Genomic DNA, 19,040 nt, shown 5'->3' on the forward strand with positions numbered 1-19,040 from the left:
AATAAAGGAGTGATAAATTTACGTATGTATGTATATTTAAAATATGACTAAATTTCTACTCGACAACATTATCTAATCTAACGAAATAAAACTCAGAAAGCCATTTCAGTTAGTTTAATGATTCGTTTTCTTTTTTTTCAGAGGAGGCACCTATTTTATTTTCACATCTATGAATTTAGACGCTCAAACATTATGAAATTGACATACACATTGATTATAATTTTTATTCAATATATACCTACTGAATGCACCATCAAGACATTTCAATTAATTTACATACTTTATATACACATATAAATTTATACTTCTGAAATAATTACGCATGCGTGTTCCATGAATGAAAAACATTATGCAGTCACAAATCATGACTATTCTATTTTTTAAATAACAAAATTCAGCCTCTTCGACAGTCACTGAGATTGTAATAAATAAATAAATTCAGTATTGAGATATTAAGACGTGAAATGAATAAGATACATTAAACATTTATAAAAGTGATACATCAATTATTTTTCAATAACACTTATCAACATTCTAAATAACAGTTATTATTGATTTTTAAATATGTAAATTCAGTAACAATTCAATATTATAATAATTATTATTGTTATCTATGATAACTGAACATCTTTCTTTATATAAGTATTTATAAGAATTTAAATACTTAAGTCACAATAAAAATTGCTTCGGATTTAAAAATATTCTATTTACAAACCGCCCTCGGTTTTTATTCTCACTGAAAAAAGTCTAAGCGTATGTAATTAGTTATACTTGTGGACAAACGATAATAATTATATGTATAAGCATTGCAAAATAGCAATAAATATATGGTAAATGGTTCTTAATCGATTAATACCTTTTAACATGAGGAACTAGTTTAAAAGTTACTGCGTCGACTATTCCTAAAACTGGCATTTTTACATATTTTTCAATGACGATATAATAAAATAAAATAGTTCTTAAATAGTTATAAATATTTTACACTTCGTTAACTATAAATGGAAATCATTAAACAGTGTCTCTTTTTGCTAAGTGATTTATTGAAAATATTTTCACATTATGACATTATGCTAATTTTTAATATATAATAAATATAAATATTAACTGCAAGCACAATCGGTGACAATTATTGTACATTTTCAATTAATAAAACGCTAAATATACAGTAAAATATTAAATAAATGGCTATTTAAACGCGCTAAATCAATGGCTGTTTGCGGTGGGGTGCTGCGTAGTTACTATTCGATAACAATATTATTCATAATTTCTACTTTTACTTCCAACGATCGAAAATAAACATTTTTAAATAGATAGCTATACATCACCCGTGAAATTGCGAGTCGCCATTGCGCAAAAGTCACCGATTGTGCTTTTCAATAGAGCGAAAACTATACAAAAAATAGCTAATGAAGCAAGCATAAGGTATTGTACAAAAATATCTAATTCAATTGTACATTCGATTAACATTTTACAAGATATACTTCTTTATTATATGCATCTTTTATATAAGTGGCGATTGATTCAAAATATAATATATATACACTTTCAGGATTAAAATCGTTATGGCAAAAATCTTGATATATCTAACCCTTCTTTCACATATACAAATAATATTAATTTTACACGAGAGGAATGTCTGTATAATTTTTCACCAATCAACGTGTGAAAGTGCACAACAGATATGATAGTCATTAAAATCAGTGAAAACGGAAGACTGAGCAAATAAGCAATAACAATTGCAAATTTGAAGGTTAAGTTTCATATTTAACTCTTTGGTAAAAATGTCATCTAATACGTACACAAAAAAATCATAAAAAACACGAAATCGATTGCACATCATCATATGTAAACATCTAACGTTAGTATACGTCTAAGTGACAATGCAGCAATCCCGCAAAGAATGGAATATGTTTTTTTATTATATAAAATAAAGAAGTAAAACTGACACTTTTTTCAATAATATATATTTCATTCCCTCTTTGACCGTTATCCACAAATATATATACGTATAAATAAATAACAAATAAAAATAGTTAATCTTTGAAACGTATCTAAAGGACGCAATAGAAAAACTTTTTAAAAAAATAACCCCAAATATGTAATCATCGATAGCATTCATTTGCCGTTCTCATCTATTTATATATATAATATATATAATCGTGAACGTGTCTACCTCTACAATAGTTACATTTACATCCATGTACAATTTAACATCACCGACACAAAAATGCCAAGCATACCTTTCATATGCTTAAAATTAATCACGTATAGAAGCTACATTATGTAAAACTCTATATACGTATGTATATAAATATATCATCCAATTGACAAAGAACAAAACTTTAGTTACCGGAAAATCTAGACATGTATATATCACCGTTACAATATATACATCAACAATGCAAACAAGCGTGTGAAACACAATTTAGGTAAAAATAAACAATATATTTATATATGTAGGATTTTATGAAAGAATAAAGTATGCTTAGGGAATTAGGCAGGACAATGGGTGTCACTCTCCTCTTGGAGGCAGTCATATTATGTCGTGTAATAAATAAATATTTAAACCAAACCCCTTCACGACCCAAATTCGTAGGTTTCCTACTAAAGATCCTACACATATGTATATAAATAATAAAGCAATTTTATATTTATAAAAAAATACTATTGTAAATTTGTGAATCTATAGTAATTCATATTTTATATTAACAATTAAAAACAGACTAGTCTCGTATCAACTTTGAATTAACGACTAAATTAGATCATCGATGGCGATATATAAAACGGTGAATTGTTATATTAAGTGACGAAACCCAACCGCATCAAACTATATGTACAAAACGTCATTTTTTCGTGTCTTCAAAACGGTCACATCTTTTTAACAAAGTGTGCATTCGCATGCATTTCGAAATTATTTTTTCTCTATAACATCACTATATATGCGAAATTTTAATGAACATATACATTCAAATACATACAATCATACACATTATGTATGTTTATAATTTTTATTATATAATAATTTATATAAACGAAAGTTCATATTAATCTTGTGAACGACAACTGCTTTTATTATTTTTTTAAAGACAACTCCATCTTTTAAACATTATTCTAAACTCGCTAAATATTTCTCTACGGTAACTCGTGAGCAGAACTGCTTTCGATTTATTCCCCTTCAGCCTTCATGCCGCGCACCTCTCCCTGCTTTCTCATTTTGTCTAAATCTTCTTTGGTTTTCTCCTCGATGGCGCGAATGTCGGCCATGGTCAGACCGTGCCATTTGTCCAGCCAACAAACGACTTGCCTGAAAAAATAAAATAAAAAATTGATAAAAGGTTTAACAAATCAAATCAAAATTAAGTAAAAGGCAATACAGACCTGTGGAATGAAGTAAACAGCCGTCTTTCAGACCTAAGAATAAAGTTTTCAACCTTGTTCTGAAAGAAAAAAAACAATACGTTTAGATCAATTTTATTTATCAAACACTATACGAAACACTATTCAGTGACCACGAATTCTAGTATAGGGCGTGGCATAGAAACCACCCTTTTTTTCTATGTATGAGGATATAATCGTATAATAAATATGAGTGATATTTGAAAAGTAAAGATACATATGTAGTTTTATAATCATAAGTAAAATAGCATATAATTATAACCAAAAATCTTGTAAATTAGAATTACGAATATCGACTTATAACCCATCAATATTTAGTGCAATTTATGCATTTTTTATATTAACGAAACCGTTAAAAGCGGAATGCGAGGATGAAACATTTTTTGTACCGCGATATTTTGTTCATCTACGTCTATTTGTTTTCATAAATATTTAGTATTTATAAGATGTTTTAAATTCATCTGTGTTTTGTTTTATCACTTTATCTATTTGAAAATCGATTAATGGGATTAAAATACAACCATGTGGACTAAATTATGACCGATTCGGAATCAAACTACTCATTAGATAAAGAAGACATTGATATGATAAAACGATATTTTTTCATAACATACAAAATCACAACTAGGGAATCTGATATTATAATTATCTAATTAATAATACATATGAACCCTGGGATTAGTACACAAAATCTGAAAAAATCCAGAATTGATTTTTTGACCACAATCTAGTAGATCTCTGAAGTTTTAAATGTTCGATACACCTGCACTTGTCACGTGCGAGATAGCCGAATGCTCTCAGGTAATAAGTAACTATTTAATATGGCAAAACGCAATTATAACAACGTTAGAAATGTGAGTAATTTCATTGTTATAGTTAATTAGTAGAACGAAAAATATTGAATAGAAAAACGAGAGCTAATAAAGGTAATAAGTAATGTTTTTATTTACTCTGTGCTACCCCAGAGTATTAATATTATAAATTCTATATCATATTCTAATTTTAGCTTAAAGGCGAGTTACCGTATTGCTCCAGATAGATATTTTTTAGTATACAATTGTTCCATAGTATTTTAATCGATCTTCAAATAACAGCTCTTTATATATAGTATTTGCAAGAATATCACATTTATTATGTATTTTAAAAAAGCAAAATATTAAACAAAAAAGTAAACTAGAAATATACAAAATCAGTGATTCAACGTTTTATAATATCAACTTTTCTATTATTAAATTTCATAATTTTTTTTTATATTATTCGGCTTTTGTGAATTCTTCTTATATCAATATTTTTTATAAAATGAATATAAATGTTCATTTATTTCGTACTCTATATTTTATTGCTAATATTTTCTATAGAAATTATTTACATTAAATCAAATTAAAAAAATATTTTATAAATATATTGATTTTTATTTATTATTTTTTCTGTTATATATGTAAATATATAACTATATGGGGTACCTCAAAATAGTGAAGGATCGACCACCGTATATGTATGGCGATACCACTAAAAAGGTTAAAAGAGATAGTAAAAAATTAAAAGCAAAAAAATTGACAGAAGTATCAGTAAAAGCATATTGATTTACATATGTAAGGATACACAGAAAGTAAGGATATATTTTGGGATTAAATAAAATATATTTAAAATAACACTATATTTATATTTTAACTTAATCTAATTTACAAACTATTTTATCATATGTTTTCTGCCCATAATGCCGTTGTAATAACTGGGGACTAGGAATTAACACATCCATTTCAAACACAAAATGGCAGTGTTGACAACTTAGTTTAAAAAATTCTATTTTACTTTTGGAACCTCATAGGTGTACAACAAAAATAAGATTTCACTGTTTAATTAAATACATTTAAATCGCTAAAAACCGTCTCTTAAGCATATAACTTTTAGCCATCATTCCAAAAATTTGCAGATTAAATAAAAAAATATAGTTTTGAAGATAGCGAATTTGTTGACATATTCTCAGGATGAATGAGAGCGCTGTGATAAGACACCCCCATTCCAGCCTGCATGCGAGTATATACTATACCATGCAGCGTTTAATTTAATATATCAAATGGATCAAATCAATTGACACTCATTTGTACACCAAATATAGTAATAGTAGACGAAAAAAATACACAAACCTGCAGACCGAACCATTTGAATTCAACCGAGACGAGTTTGTAACAGGTCATCACGGGTCTCTGGTTGGACCACCATTTGGGACCGGTAAAAGGTCCCCGTCCGGTCTTCACTGATTTGAATGTGGCAGGATCCATATTGGGTTTGTAGTCGCTTGCCGGCACTGGGTCATTGGCGATGTCTATAAACACTACTTCTCGGTTTTTCAGCTTTTCCGGTGACAACTCGTGCACCTTGAATTGACACATAAAAAATACGTTCCATTAAAAACTGCCGTACAAATTAAATAACATGCATATAATAATCGTTGCATGTCTGGTCTTGATTTAGCAGAATAAAAGTGCAAAGTTTAGCTATTTAACATTAACGAGTCTAAGGCGCTCGTCAGCATGCAATGACAGTCTTCGCCAAGGTCGATAATAATACACTAAATAAGTACTAGATCGATAATAAGAGTTCACAAACGTCAGTGTGAGTTAAGCACGTACATTTTCTTGTTCGCCGGTGTCATCTACGTGTAATGATTCGATGCATATGACAAAATTCTCTTTCATATATCCAGGGTTCTGTAAAATAAACAATAAAAATAATGTAAAATCTGTATAAAATGTTTTCATAATGAAACGTACAGGATTTGCCAGAAAAACAATTTTTGAATATATAAGATAACTATAGATTAACATCTCGCATCAACATTTTAAAATTTTATTTTTTTTCATCGATAAATAAAAGTTTAGTATGTTGATTCATGTCTGTTTATCTAGCAAGTGCAAGAATGGGCTAGAAAATTACAAGACTTTTCTCAATTAAGTGTCGCATACTATGTCATATTTAAAACAAACAGCATACTCATAATTTTATGGCTAGCCCCGTGCTTAAGATTTAGAAATACTTACAGTTAGTACGGTCCGACAATATGGATAGGCATTCCACGCTTCTTCGTGAATTTCCAGCGAACCTTTCGGCGCCAGCAGCCTGATGAACGCCGGAACTTTTGATGATAAATGGTAGATTTTGTAAGTATATTGTCCTGATGAATACTTTCCGCCTGAAACGAAGATTTTAAAACGTGTTACCATGCCCGGTAAAACGAGCGGCAGGTGTGCCGATTATTTGCACAAATGTCAATGTGTACTTTTGCAATAATTATCGACGCTCATAATTCACTCAAGGTGTCAGACTCACCTAATAAAGGAAAATCTTTAAAAGGTTCATTTTTAAGTACTTCTATGCCTTCTCCGCCTCCGGTTTCATTTTTGGAGGCCTCGGCGACAGCCCACAGTTGTCCTACTTGATACTGAAAAACGCAATTGTACATGAGTTCATATTCTAAAGTGCGCTTGCTTGTGTTTACATAAGCAATTTTTTGTACTTACTTCTTCCACCGTCAACGGCAAAGGAACACGACTGAAATTAAAAAAAAAAAAACATATTAGTATGGTTCTTAAAATCACGCAAACTTAAAAGTAAAAAATAAGCATACAAAAAGGTGTAGACACTATAGAGATATTTGATTCGTACAATGAGTGGGCCAAATTGGGCAATGGGACGCGAGTGGGTCGAATCCACCGCAGATTCTAAATTGTTTCTAGTGTTTATTACGCGAACATCTGATATGATAGCAATAATTATGCACCGACATTCTCCTTGAATCTCTCGGTTGCCATACTGGTTAACCTTAGAAAACAAACTGTATAAGCATCACAATAATTTAAACTTGATTATAATAAAAAGTAATTAAAAATACGATTGCTATGATTATTACCCAGCATTGATTCTGTTGAAGGTCTAGTAGCAATATTATTTTATTTTATTTTAACATACTTAAAACTACATCATCTCACATCCTAAAATTATCATTACAACAGAGAGCAATCATGAAGCTTTTTTATGATTGAATCTATAAACAATTATACATCCATCAACTGAAATTACTCAACATATAAGTTTCGTTTATTTATTATATATTTTAAGCAGATGTCATCGGTATAAAAAATAATATTATAATTAATTAATATTATAGGAAGTAAAAACTTTTATTTATTTAGAAATTAATATAATATACTTTTTATGGAACAATTCTTATTAAGTCACATATTGTAAATGCACCACTGCATATATCGATTTTATGCATGAGGTTGTCTTCAGTTTTTATTTGTCCACTAATCTAATGAATTTTTTATTGATTCATGTAGTAATGATTTTCCTAATGACGAAATGCAGAAAAAAAATTGAATAATACTGCAATCATATGAGCAAAACAATCGGTTATTTAAAAACTTGTTTAATTCTATAGTTGTATTTAATTATTTTCGTTTTGACTGACAACTCTGATTTTTATTACATTAAAAATTCTCACTTCGCAGTTTAGGCAGTGATAATTTATTTTATTATCTATGTAAAAAATCTTTTTTTCGACTTAAATTATATAAACTAAGAATTTTTTATTTAATAATACGAGTTTCAACAAGAAAAAAATTGTGATATAATATTATATTTGGTTATAGAAGCTGATTTGAATCTTTGAATAATTAGAATAACTGAATAATATATGTTAAATAGCCTCATACTACTTGTAATGTGTTAGGTTAAATCAGCTGTTACATACATAACTGCTGACCTAACTTAACAAATTGGTTATAATAATAAAATAATATATTAAACGTTCGTCGCACATCGCATATATATCACATACATACACGCCAAGGCAAATACATACGTTATTACATTAAGGTGACCATTCGTACAGGATTTACCAGTATAGTACTGTTTTTTTTTGCAGTGATGTATGCATTCAAGGGGGGGGGAGGCAAGTGCCCTTATCAGAGACTGTAATGAAGCATATCTAGACCGAATTTTGATCAATAGGAGAGCGCAGAAAACAATTATCACTTCTCAGAAGTAAAAAATTCATGTCAAAAGCTATAAGATCGTGTCGACACCGTTGCAGTGGGAACGCTTAGTAACGAGCGTTCCAACTGCAACGGGGCCAACACGAATATATTGCTATTGAAGTGAATTTTTGACTTCTGAGAAGTGATAACTGTTTTTGCGCCCTCCTATTAACCAAAGTTCGGTTTGAATACACTTTGACTAATACTCTCATATCAGAAGTCCATGATAACATTGCTAAGGGTAGCTATCATATTTTTAAGTGCAGACGAACTATGAAGCAATATGCAAGATGCGACGTCTGTCTGTACTACTTATTCCGCTTATTTTACCTGAGAGACGAGTTGGCTTAGTTTGTATTATGGAGTTCTGAAACTATAAATAATTTTAGAACTTTCGTTAGGTAAAGTTGGGTTAGGTTTGGGTTTGAACAGCAAACGTACGTTTCGCAACTGTAAAAATTGAATTTCATAGACATTTTAGAACAGCATATAATTTCACTAGTGCCTATCAGTTTAATTATATTTTCGAGAGTAGAAATATATATTGGTGAATATGTATTTGGACTGCATTGGTGAACATATAACTTCACTGAAAAAGACACATTCACTGTTACATTTATACATCGCAATTAAATGTATATATTATATTACAATATATGGAAAAGTTGAAATCACATGATTTTACTAGCACCTGCCAGATAAATTGTATTTTCACTGGTAAAAATATATATCGGTGAAAATGTATTCCGATATGATTTCACTGAAATGACATATCAAAATATTTTCATTATAGATTGAAGACCATTTTTTTTTAGATTTTCTTGGAAGAATAACCAGAGAATTTAGGTCATTTTAGCGTTTTTATGGGAGGGGGGCAAAAGTTAGTCAGAAGTGTAACTACTCTTTCCATCGCGTGCACCACTGCCGTTACCAGTACTAGGGCCCTACGAGTCCAACCCTTATGGGCACCCAGCTTGTGACGGCCGTATGAGAGAGACCCATTCTTCGTAGTACTATATATTTTATTGGAGTTAATTAGTATTTCTCCGGAGCGCACGGGGAACCATGCTCTCGCTGGTTGGCCTGCATGCACTGCGTATTATCCTGCAAAAGTTGGTCAGTCAGTGATCGTTTGATTTTGCTAAATTTTTCTGGAAAATACCCCCCTCCCCCTAAATGACATCCCTGTTTTTTAAGTCGTGATATGTAACCAACGCACTTTTCTAAGAATTCAAAGTTAAAATGGTTTAGTTTAATTTTACATATCGGTTCATATCATATGGCTTTCATAATGTGACCAGAGGTGACCTTTTTTCGGTGTCCTCATTTGATATTATCAAAATCTAGTCACCTTATATTTAAAAATATTTATTTTTATAAAAATGTTCTGGTTTTGAATTAGAAAAAAGTGTCAACTTATATTATATGCACCTAATTTTAATGAATTAATACAATTTCAAAGCAGAAATGGTCGAAAATCTATGGTTAAATTTATATTAAAAGCTTTTAAGATCCGCTGCATTGAAAACACCACTGAAATAATACATAATCTAAAAAAAAATGAAAAACGATTTTCGTCGAAATTTGATGGGTGTCATTTTTCAACGTACCCATTACCACATCTCTGTGCTGCATATGCGATAGAGATAAATACGTGTGTGTCACGGACGATAATCTCGAACAATTCAATCAACTATTTAAAGCCTACATACAAAGCTTGAAAGCTTTCAGACGCGACGCAAAGTTAATTAGCAGAAATCTAAATATAAAACTCCTTTCCTAATCCATCATATCTTTATCCTTCCACAGATTCGGTGCACGGCGACCTTGAATCGAGAGCGGGAAGATCGAGCGTTCGCTAATATCGATTCGTCTGAGCCACGTTGTCGTCCATGACGTCATAGCATCTGTCAAAACGGACCAAACGTCACCGGTCGGCCAGAGGCGCTCAACCATAATTTTTTATCAATTAAAAAATCCAATACGCCGAATCCAATATCACTCGGTGTAAAAATAGCTAATTGTATATTAAAGCGAAACGCTGACTGAAAGGAAAATTATATTTTTGGTTTATTTTTAGATAACCACGCACACGGCACTCGAATTTCAACCCAAAAATTCCCAATGATTAAATGGGGTTGATATTCATACACTTGTACGTATTTATAACATCTATATCTGAACAGGAAATTGCTGATATAATATAGACATTTAATTACATATTCATAACGGTAAATATTTTTTTAAATAAAAAATATATTTTTGGAAGCATGAATATATCAACGTTTCATATATGACTCCGAATATAATTTTATGAATTGCTAAAATCTCTTGGCAAATGCGTTCCCAATTTTTCCGTTAAAAATATAACAAAAATATAAATATATACTCTGATTTATAATATATGTATTCCTAATATTATATAATTTAATATGATTGAGACGCAATTATTTTCCTTCGACGTTAATTATTAATCGCAAGAATCAAGTTATTTGAACGTTTGTTTATAGTGAAGCAATCAGAGCAAACAAGGGTTTGAAAGAAGCGATGAATCGATAATGTACTTGTTACCGAAAACAATACTGTACTGTTAACTTGTTGTTGTCCATTAGGACTCGTCACAAATGAAATGCGTCACATTTAAAATATATACGTATATATAGGAAGGAAATAAAGGGAGAGACACTTGCACTTGGAGAGAGAGAATGAAGACAGAGCCAATACAAAGTCTACTCATTTTACAAGTCGTTCGTCCAGTCGATTCCTCCTCCAGGTCCTTAATAACATCGGAACCACACATAATAGTCGCGATGAAATTAGAAGATTTGCTAAAAGCTTATATTATTAATTCATTTATTTGTCTCTTTTAGTCTATTTAAAAACGAAGTTTTTTATCGCCGACGTGAAACGATACATTAACACTTTATATGCGGGAGACGAGATTCTTCGTATCGCGACGTTTATCAGTTTAAAGCGGAAGATAATGACGAAACATTGTTTGTAATATAATAGTCAAATAACACACATCTGATTAAAATATGACACTTTTGTATTATAAGAAAGTATTTCATTCATCTCACGTCTATCACATTTCAAATTATTAAAGTAAATTAATTTAACAAGATATTTATTCGCAAATGAATTCACACCATAAAATTTCCAACAATTTGTTTCAAAATTGTTGGAAAGATATTTTATACATTTTATTTTCACGCATACAGTGTTAAACCGCTTAAGGACGGGATTTTCAATTTTCAAAGATGGAATTATGTATTATGAATCAATATTTGTAGTAAATGTTACAAAAAAAAAAAAAAGTTTATTTTATTTTTTGCTGAAAATGTATTAATTACCTAAAAAATGAAAAGAAAATAACATTGCTTTTTTGAACAACTTTCGAAAAATATTTTAGACATGAAGCGGTATCCATGAACAGTTTCAAAACACGTGTATATAAAACGTTGGTTAAATGAACAAAGGCAGGGTTCGGTGGCAAATGCAAAGGAATACATTGTAAAAAAATGCATGTCATTTTATGAATCTTTATGAAGTCGAAATATTAAAAATATATATTAGTATCTAATTTATAGTGCTTATATACATATTTATTATAAAAATAGATTCGGTAGCAAAGAATAAACACATGTACATCCATATCTCGATTTACGTGGTCAAGAAAAAAACAGTTTTTAATATACATCGCAATCGTAAGTATTCGACTATTAAACTGTGCGAGTTGATGATTCTGACAAATCAAGGAATTCACTTCGAAAAATATTGCTGAAATTCAACAACTGGTCAGTGAATTATAAAATATGGTTATACATATCGAACGTGCAGTTAAATTTCAAGAAGTTTTTTTTTCAAGGATTTGAAAAAAAACCCGCAAAAATTAGTAACAGCTTATTAAATAACGGTAAATCCAGAAGAAAATGCCGCTAGATATGACTGATAAAATGATTTTAAACCGATTCTAAGGAAACAACAAGTTAGATTAAAATACAGCAATGACGAAGAGAAATATTAAAATTGTTATCACGTTTTTAGCTATGTACATATTATAAAAAAATTGTTATTAAGTAATATCTTTTGAGCACATATTGTTGTTTTAAAGCGATAATAAATACTATTTTATCACACTGCTATTTTTTTTATTGAAATAGAGAATGTATATACAGTAGACCCCCAAATAACACGGTAAATTGGGGACGTGTTATTTGAATGCCTGTTACTTCATGTGTGAGCGAGCTAAAGGGAGGATATCTCACCACACGCGCCTGATTCGTACGTATTGCAAAAAAATATGGGTATTTTCTAGTCCCCCACTACACGCACCCAAATAGCACGTCCTCAATTTACCGTGTTATTGGGGGGTCTACTGTTTATATATAATTGTATGTGTTCTCTTCATGCGATTTTTTTTGGTAACCTATCTTCCATTTTTGTATGTATTTTATATGCTCGATCGATGCGAAATTTTGTGTAACCTATCTACCGCGTAAATTGAGGTATGTCTGTATTTATTTCAATAAAAAACATAATTCAATAAAGATCAAATTGATTATATCCTGTCAGTATTGCTATGTGCTAGAGAGAAACTGCCACGAAATAAACAGTCAACAAAGACGTCACAATGCTAAAATTATCATATTTACGACATTTACCTTTGGAGCTTCCATTGAAACGTACTATATTATTTGGAAACCGCTGACTGTGCAGCATTAGGTGGGGGCCACAGACACGTCATTATAACAACGAAAAAACACCTCGAGAGTTTAAAATCCTCATATATCCAGTACATCTATCTAGAAGGTTTTCCAGTTATTCTTAGAATTATTTCTTTCAGTTTTCAACCATATACATACATTCGAACGGTCAGAAGGTTGAGCACGGTATATTGCGATGGTCATGGTCGCGAGTTCAAATCTCGAGTCACCTTACTGACCAAGTCTCGTGATAATTTAGCTAAGTTTTCAGCTAAATAGTTTTAATATAGTCTAGCGCTCTGAACAAAGAGGTCAATGTCAGGTGTTGTCACAGTCGCGCGTTTACGTCACCTTCCAGTTTCGTTATGAGGTCAACGAGACGAACAAAACGGGCTGTTCTTTAGGCACCGGTAACTGGTCATCGGACTATTTTTTGCGTCGACAAACCTTGACAATCCCCTGATAACGGCTCAAATGCTGCATGAAATATATAAAGAAAACGACCGTGAACATATTATAACTGCGCCAGTTATGATACTTCTACGTAAAAAACGACAGTATGAGTGCAAACCTATCATATATAATTCGTATCTAACGGTCGAACATCTGAGAAGATCATTGATAATTAAATAGGCCCACCTGCGCAAGGCGATAAGCCGATACATTTTTGAACACAAATTTGGTTTCTAAGAATACATGAGCGTTTTATTGTCTAGATTTAGTGAAATCGATAGTTGGTTCATAAATACCATTTCAGGAAAATCAGTACCTCAAGATATGATATAATACATTAAAAATGCAATCGTTCCAAATCATATATATCTATCATCAAAGGTAAGCAGTGTAAAATTAATAGGTTTAAATCAAACTAAAATACTTTCAAAGTTTTTTTGTCGAGTTGTAGTTTTATAATCTTTTAGTTGTATTTTCAATGAGATCTACTTACGTGTACATGCGTACTATTTGACCCTATCTGGCATTGGACCAATGCAACACATGCCGCAGTTTTTGAAGTTATATAATAAAAAAAATTCAATACATTTATGTAATAAGTGCTATAATATAAATAAAATTTGCTAACGAGATTTACTCGTTCCTTATTCGAAATCTATTCAGATGTACATTTTTAGGGTATTATATATAGTAACGGGATTATTCGACCGACTTGTGATAATATCGTTATATTTAATAGCATTCGTTCTGAAACATCAGTTATGATGTTATCGAATTATAACGTTTTTTAGACCGTCAAAAATAATGCTCAAACATTGTATTGTAATATACAATACATAACTAAATAATCTCGATAAGTCGACAGTTTCCATACATCACGATGTTACTCCGTTTTTTTAATGTCTTTAGTTATCATGTATTAGTTTGATAAAATAATATTTTATTACACTACTATACTAAACGAAAAATAATAAGTTTACTACTCTACATTATTAAAGTAACCGTTGAAATAACGACAGAAACCAAAATTAATCCGGTCCAACCAAAACGAAACAATAGAAAGTAAAATATTACGTTAGGCAAATCTGTCTTTCGGTTGAGATTGAGTGAAGGTGATTGCCTAAAGTCACTGCATCGAATGGAAAATAATTTTTATATATATATACATATATTTTAACATTTTTAGGGAACATATTTTATTTCAGTATATCCGCCTTTCTAATAGACTAATAGACGACCTTTCGATCGCTAGATCGCAACAGTAAAATCGACAAAAACTCGTCATTGAACTGTGCTTAATAAGTTTTTTGGTTTCAAGAAAAAAATCTTACATCAAAGTTAGACTTTGATCAAAATTTGGACGTATGCGGTGCTATCTTATCGCGAAATCGCCAAAAAAATCCCAACATAAACGTGACGAATATAGAAAAAATGTGGAAATTTGAGATACACGGACATTTACATATACGTATACAGTACGCGGCTTTGTTTGTTAAAATAATTGGGTACCAACGAAAATTACCCCATTGACTGAAACATTTTCATTGCAACATTGAAACGAGTTTATATTGTTTGCTTCCGTGACCTAACACAACAAATGATACACATTAATCAAAAGTTTCTTATGTATACAAATTAATCTACAAATTACGCGGTATAGGTAAATATCTGCTTATTTTCCAGTGAAATTTGACTTCACTTTTAGACGAATTTTATACATCTATAATTCGTAAAAAAGATAGTGTTCAAAAGTGTATTTATAAAAACATGTCTACTATAGTGTTATTAACTCAATATTAATTAAATTAACATAAAAATATATAATATAATAGTAAAAAATAAACGATAAAAACAAATTTTCTAACTCTATGTGCAAAATATGAAAAAAGTATATATTGGTAGATACTTTAGATTGCACTTGCTAAATGCGAATTTGATTTCGCAACGCACGAGCGTGTTTCAAAACAAAAAATATAAATATATAATCTTATAAACCGAGCGCTTCTTAGATTTTTACAAAAAACAACTACAAATATATTAAGTTTTCTTTACTGTTATTTATCTATACATATTAAATTTTAAGTGCGATTGCATTTTGTAGTGATGCTTCGCATTTCGCATCACAACCACAGCGTTTTCGAAACTAACCAAATGAGTGCTAAAATTTAAATTATCACTAGACAAATTGCCTAGATCAGTGGTATTCAACCTGGTGGTCCGCGGACCGGCACCCATCCGCAAGAAATTATAAAAAATATAAAGTATATCAAATTTGCTGGCAAAAAAGCAGCAGCAGATGTCGCACTAACAATTTTTTTTAATTTTATAGCATTAGATTAAATAAATAATATTATATCTAACATTGGTTTTTATTTTGGGTTGACGCCAGTCCGCGAAATATTTTTTCCCATTTTTGCCGGGCCGCGGATGTAAAAAGGTTGAAGAGCACTGGCCTAGATCGTTTGCAAGCGGTTTTTTTGAGAATAATTTCTCCTAGTTTTGTAGAATATGTTACACCATAACGTTTATCAATGCTCATTGAGTGATTATTGACAGCTGTCTGATTTACAGCGCTGCCAACATATGAAACTCGAATTTGATCATTCTGCCAATTCTACACAATTATAGTAGTTGCTGATAACTCAATTTTCCATTTATATTTAACTAGTACTGTTAGGTCTAACACAAGCAATAAAAAAATACGCAAGGAAGAAGTTGTAACATAAATGAACGAACAATAATATTATAGTATTTACATCAAAGGACGAAAAAATTGTCACGATATAGACTAGACGTGGATTATCCAATAAGTACTATGTACTATTCCCACATAGTAAATTCCTACATTATGTAAAATAAATTGGTGAAAGAAAGAGGTCAAAAAACGTCATTTATTTTTGATGTAAGACATTTATCAATTACAATATAATCAAAAACAGTAAAAAATGACGATGATTACAAAATTTTGTTAAAAATTAAATTAAAAATAACTTTGAAAAAAAATCAGCCTAATTTAAAAATTTGTTTTTTTATTGACTTGTTTTGCGTAAGTCGCAATTTTTTACTCAAAATATTAGAGCGATTTTAAAATATGATATTTTCAGAAAAACATTAAATTTTTAACCAGTCATGCATAAAATTAACACTTGAATTTTCAGCAACATGTAAGTGTTAACCCTTTGATTGCCGAAATCAGATATAAGCTGTTTTTGCGACTTTGGCAATAATTGGTGGATCCGATGTCATCGTTAAAAAAGGAATCGGATATATTTTTAATGGTCTGTTTACGATTATCAGGAATCAGATTTTTTTATTATGTTATACATAGATATTTATAGTTGAGTGTAAGATGGGAAGAAGCAGAAACTTGTCGAATATATAATGTAATGAAACTATTTCTGCTAGATTTTGTGGAATTTGTATTGAAAAATATGTTTTTATTTATCCTTTAATTATTTAAATAAACTAGTACGGATTATTTATATTTATTCCTAGCATAAGTTTGATATTGACTTATTCTTATGAGATTAAATTTTCTCGCGTTGTTTTTTTATTTAAATTATCGTAAGCGTATGTATCATTTAATCACGGTGTTTTCACGCGATTCTTATTAATTAAATATTTTGCTTGGTTTGGAGATATTAATTATGTATCTTTACACACCGAGGAAGTACGCTAAATTACAGCTCTCGCTCTCTCTCTCTCTCTCTCTCATTTAATGTTCAATTTACTTTTACGGCAAAGGGAATAATAGTACAGCTCCTGTAGCTTTAATTATATGACTCGATCGGAATTAGTGATTATTATATAATTCTAATTCCGATCGATCATCATAGATTTTCCTAATCTCGCTGCTGAATAATTAAAATAAAATCGAGCTAGGTCGTGCATAGTGAAATCTATTGATTTTAATCTGGTTTATCACTACTTAGTAGTCGGTGATTGTGTTTACATCGTTGTAGAATAAATACATTTCGTATGAAACGAACGATATCTAAAACATTTAAATTTGTACAATTGAAACATTGATTGTGCAAACGAGCTGTAGGACAATCTGAGAGTTATCAGTATCGTCAGACGATATAAAAAATCACGATAATTACAATGTATTATTAACGCAAATCGAAGATGAGATCCAAGGTGCAAAAATGCGATTAGGCCATTTACGAAAATCGCGTGACTAGCCTCTATTTCCGATCGCGAGCGATTTACGTAATAACCATAAGTTAAAGGTGTATGTATATTCGGTTTTTAATTGTTAGCAATACATATTGGCGAAATCGATCGACCCGCGAAAATGTTACGGATCGCCGAACGACACGTCACTCGGGCCATTACTCATCGCAACGGTGTGCATTGTGCATCGTTCACAACTAAAAGTAAGTACACAATGAAGTTGAATTTTGTGACACGTGACATTTGGATAGCTGTCAAATTTTTTCAAACAACAACATCGACCTATCTGTCTTAATCGAATTACCATGAACGACCATGGACGAGCTGCGCGAAAAATTCAAACTTACGACCCGCGTTTAAAAAAGAATCAACGCATTTTCCGGGTTAGCGACACCTGAACACGTGCATCGATCGATAGATCGCATGCATTAATCTCGCAGTGCGGGTGCAAATCGCACTTCGGGCGGATCGATCAATTTAAAACACCGCTGGTCGACGCGTGCATGGCAACCCCGCAGCGATGCGAGACTACGTAGAGAAGGAATGACAGGAGGCGGAGGTGGAGGAGGCGGAAGCGGCGCGACACTCACAATTCCTTCTGGATCATGGCGGTGCTGTGGCGATCGAGCGCTGCGTGCGGTGCGAACTAGGCAAATTGTGCGGCGCCGCTTCGGTCGGTTCGGCGCTCGAACGTCGGTCGACACTCGACGGGCGGCGGTCGCCGTCGGACTGGCGCTAGCGGCGCTCGCGGGCCTCTGCGACCACTGCGACCACTGCGCAAACGCACATCGCCCGGACGTGACGTCAATACGCGACGCGCGCGCCATCTTTCAAATACGCAACGATCGGGCGATCGATTTTCAACGCCGCGGCCGATTTCAAATTATAATTCGTTTTCAAATCTAACTTTTCTTTTTTTCTTCCAGGACTTCAAAAATTCATGTTTATATTATAAGATAAACACTAAAAATAAACAATTATCTCAGAGATAATTGTTCAAAGAGAAAATATGTGAAAAAATAAAGTCATCATGGAAATTTTTGTCCGAGAAGGATAACGATGAACAGATTACTACGAAATTACTTTAATTGGTTGAATTAAATAGTTTTCAATTGGAAATAGGTCAAACAAATGGTCATGTAGGTCTTGAAAGATATCTATGCCCATGAAACATTTTAATATCACATTGCCAATTTGTTTTTTATTTAATTTTGGCACTGAATTAACTATAGTTATACTTATAATACTTTTAATGTAAATTTCAGTTTTT

General features: G+C 31.3%; 1 protein-coding gene across 1 annotated transcript; it reads right to left on the bottom strand.

The window, feature by feature from the left end:
- Nucleotides 1-99: 99 nt before the first annotated feature.
- vib (phosphatidylinositol transfer protein vib) lies at nt 100-18,501 on the bottom strand. Its single transcript, XM_088203979.1, has 8 exons — nt 18,361-18,501; nt 6,918-6,948; nt 6,727-6,838; nt 6,438-6,589; nt 6,030-6,107; nt 5,544-5,774; nt 3,379-3,437; nt 100-3,304 (listed from the first exon to the last, which is right to left on the bottom strand). Exons 1-8 carry the CDS (start codon nt 18,375-18,377, stop codon nt 3,166-3,168), a joined length of 819 nt encoding a protein of 272 aa, XP_088060105.1. The 5' UTR covers nt 18,378-18,501; the 3' UTR covers nt 100-3,165.
- Between the last annotated feature and the right edge of the window lie 539 nt (nt 18,502-19,040).

This window comes from Plectrocnemia conspersa, unplaced genomic scaffold, assembly GCF_051122295.1.
Source record: "Plectrocnemia conspersa isolate PC_06_02 unplaced genomic scaffold, ASM5112229v1 ptg000002l, whole genome shotgun sequence".
NCBI lineage: Eukaryota > Metazoa > Arthropoda > Insecta > Trichoptera > Polycentropodidae > Plectrocnemia > Plectrocnemia conspersa.

Bases quoted from the DNA above. Each gene is read 5' to 3' on its own strand.
- vib (XM_088203979.1), bottom strand. The intron at 3,438-5,543 runs GTTTGTGTATTT...TTTTTCTTTCAG, and splicing joins TCAAATGGTTCGGTCTGCAG to AACAAGGTTGAAAACTTTAT. The intron at 3,305-3,378 runs GTCTGTATTGCC...TTATTTTTTCAG, and splicing joins CTGTTTACTTCATTCCACAG to GCAAGTCGTTTGTTGGCTGG.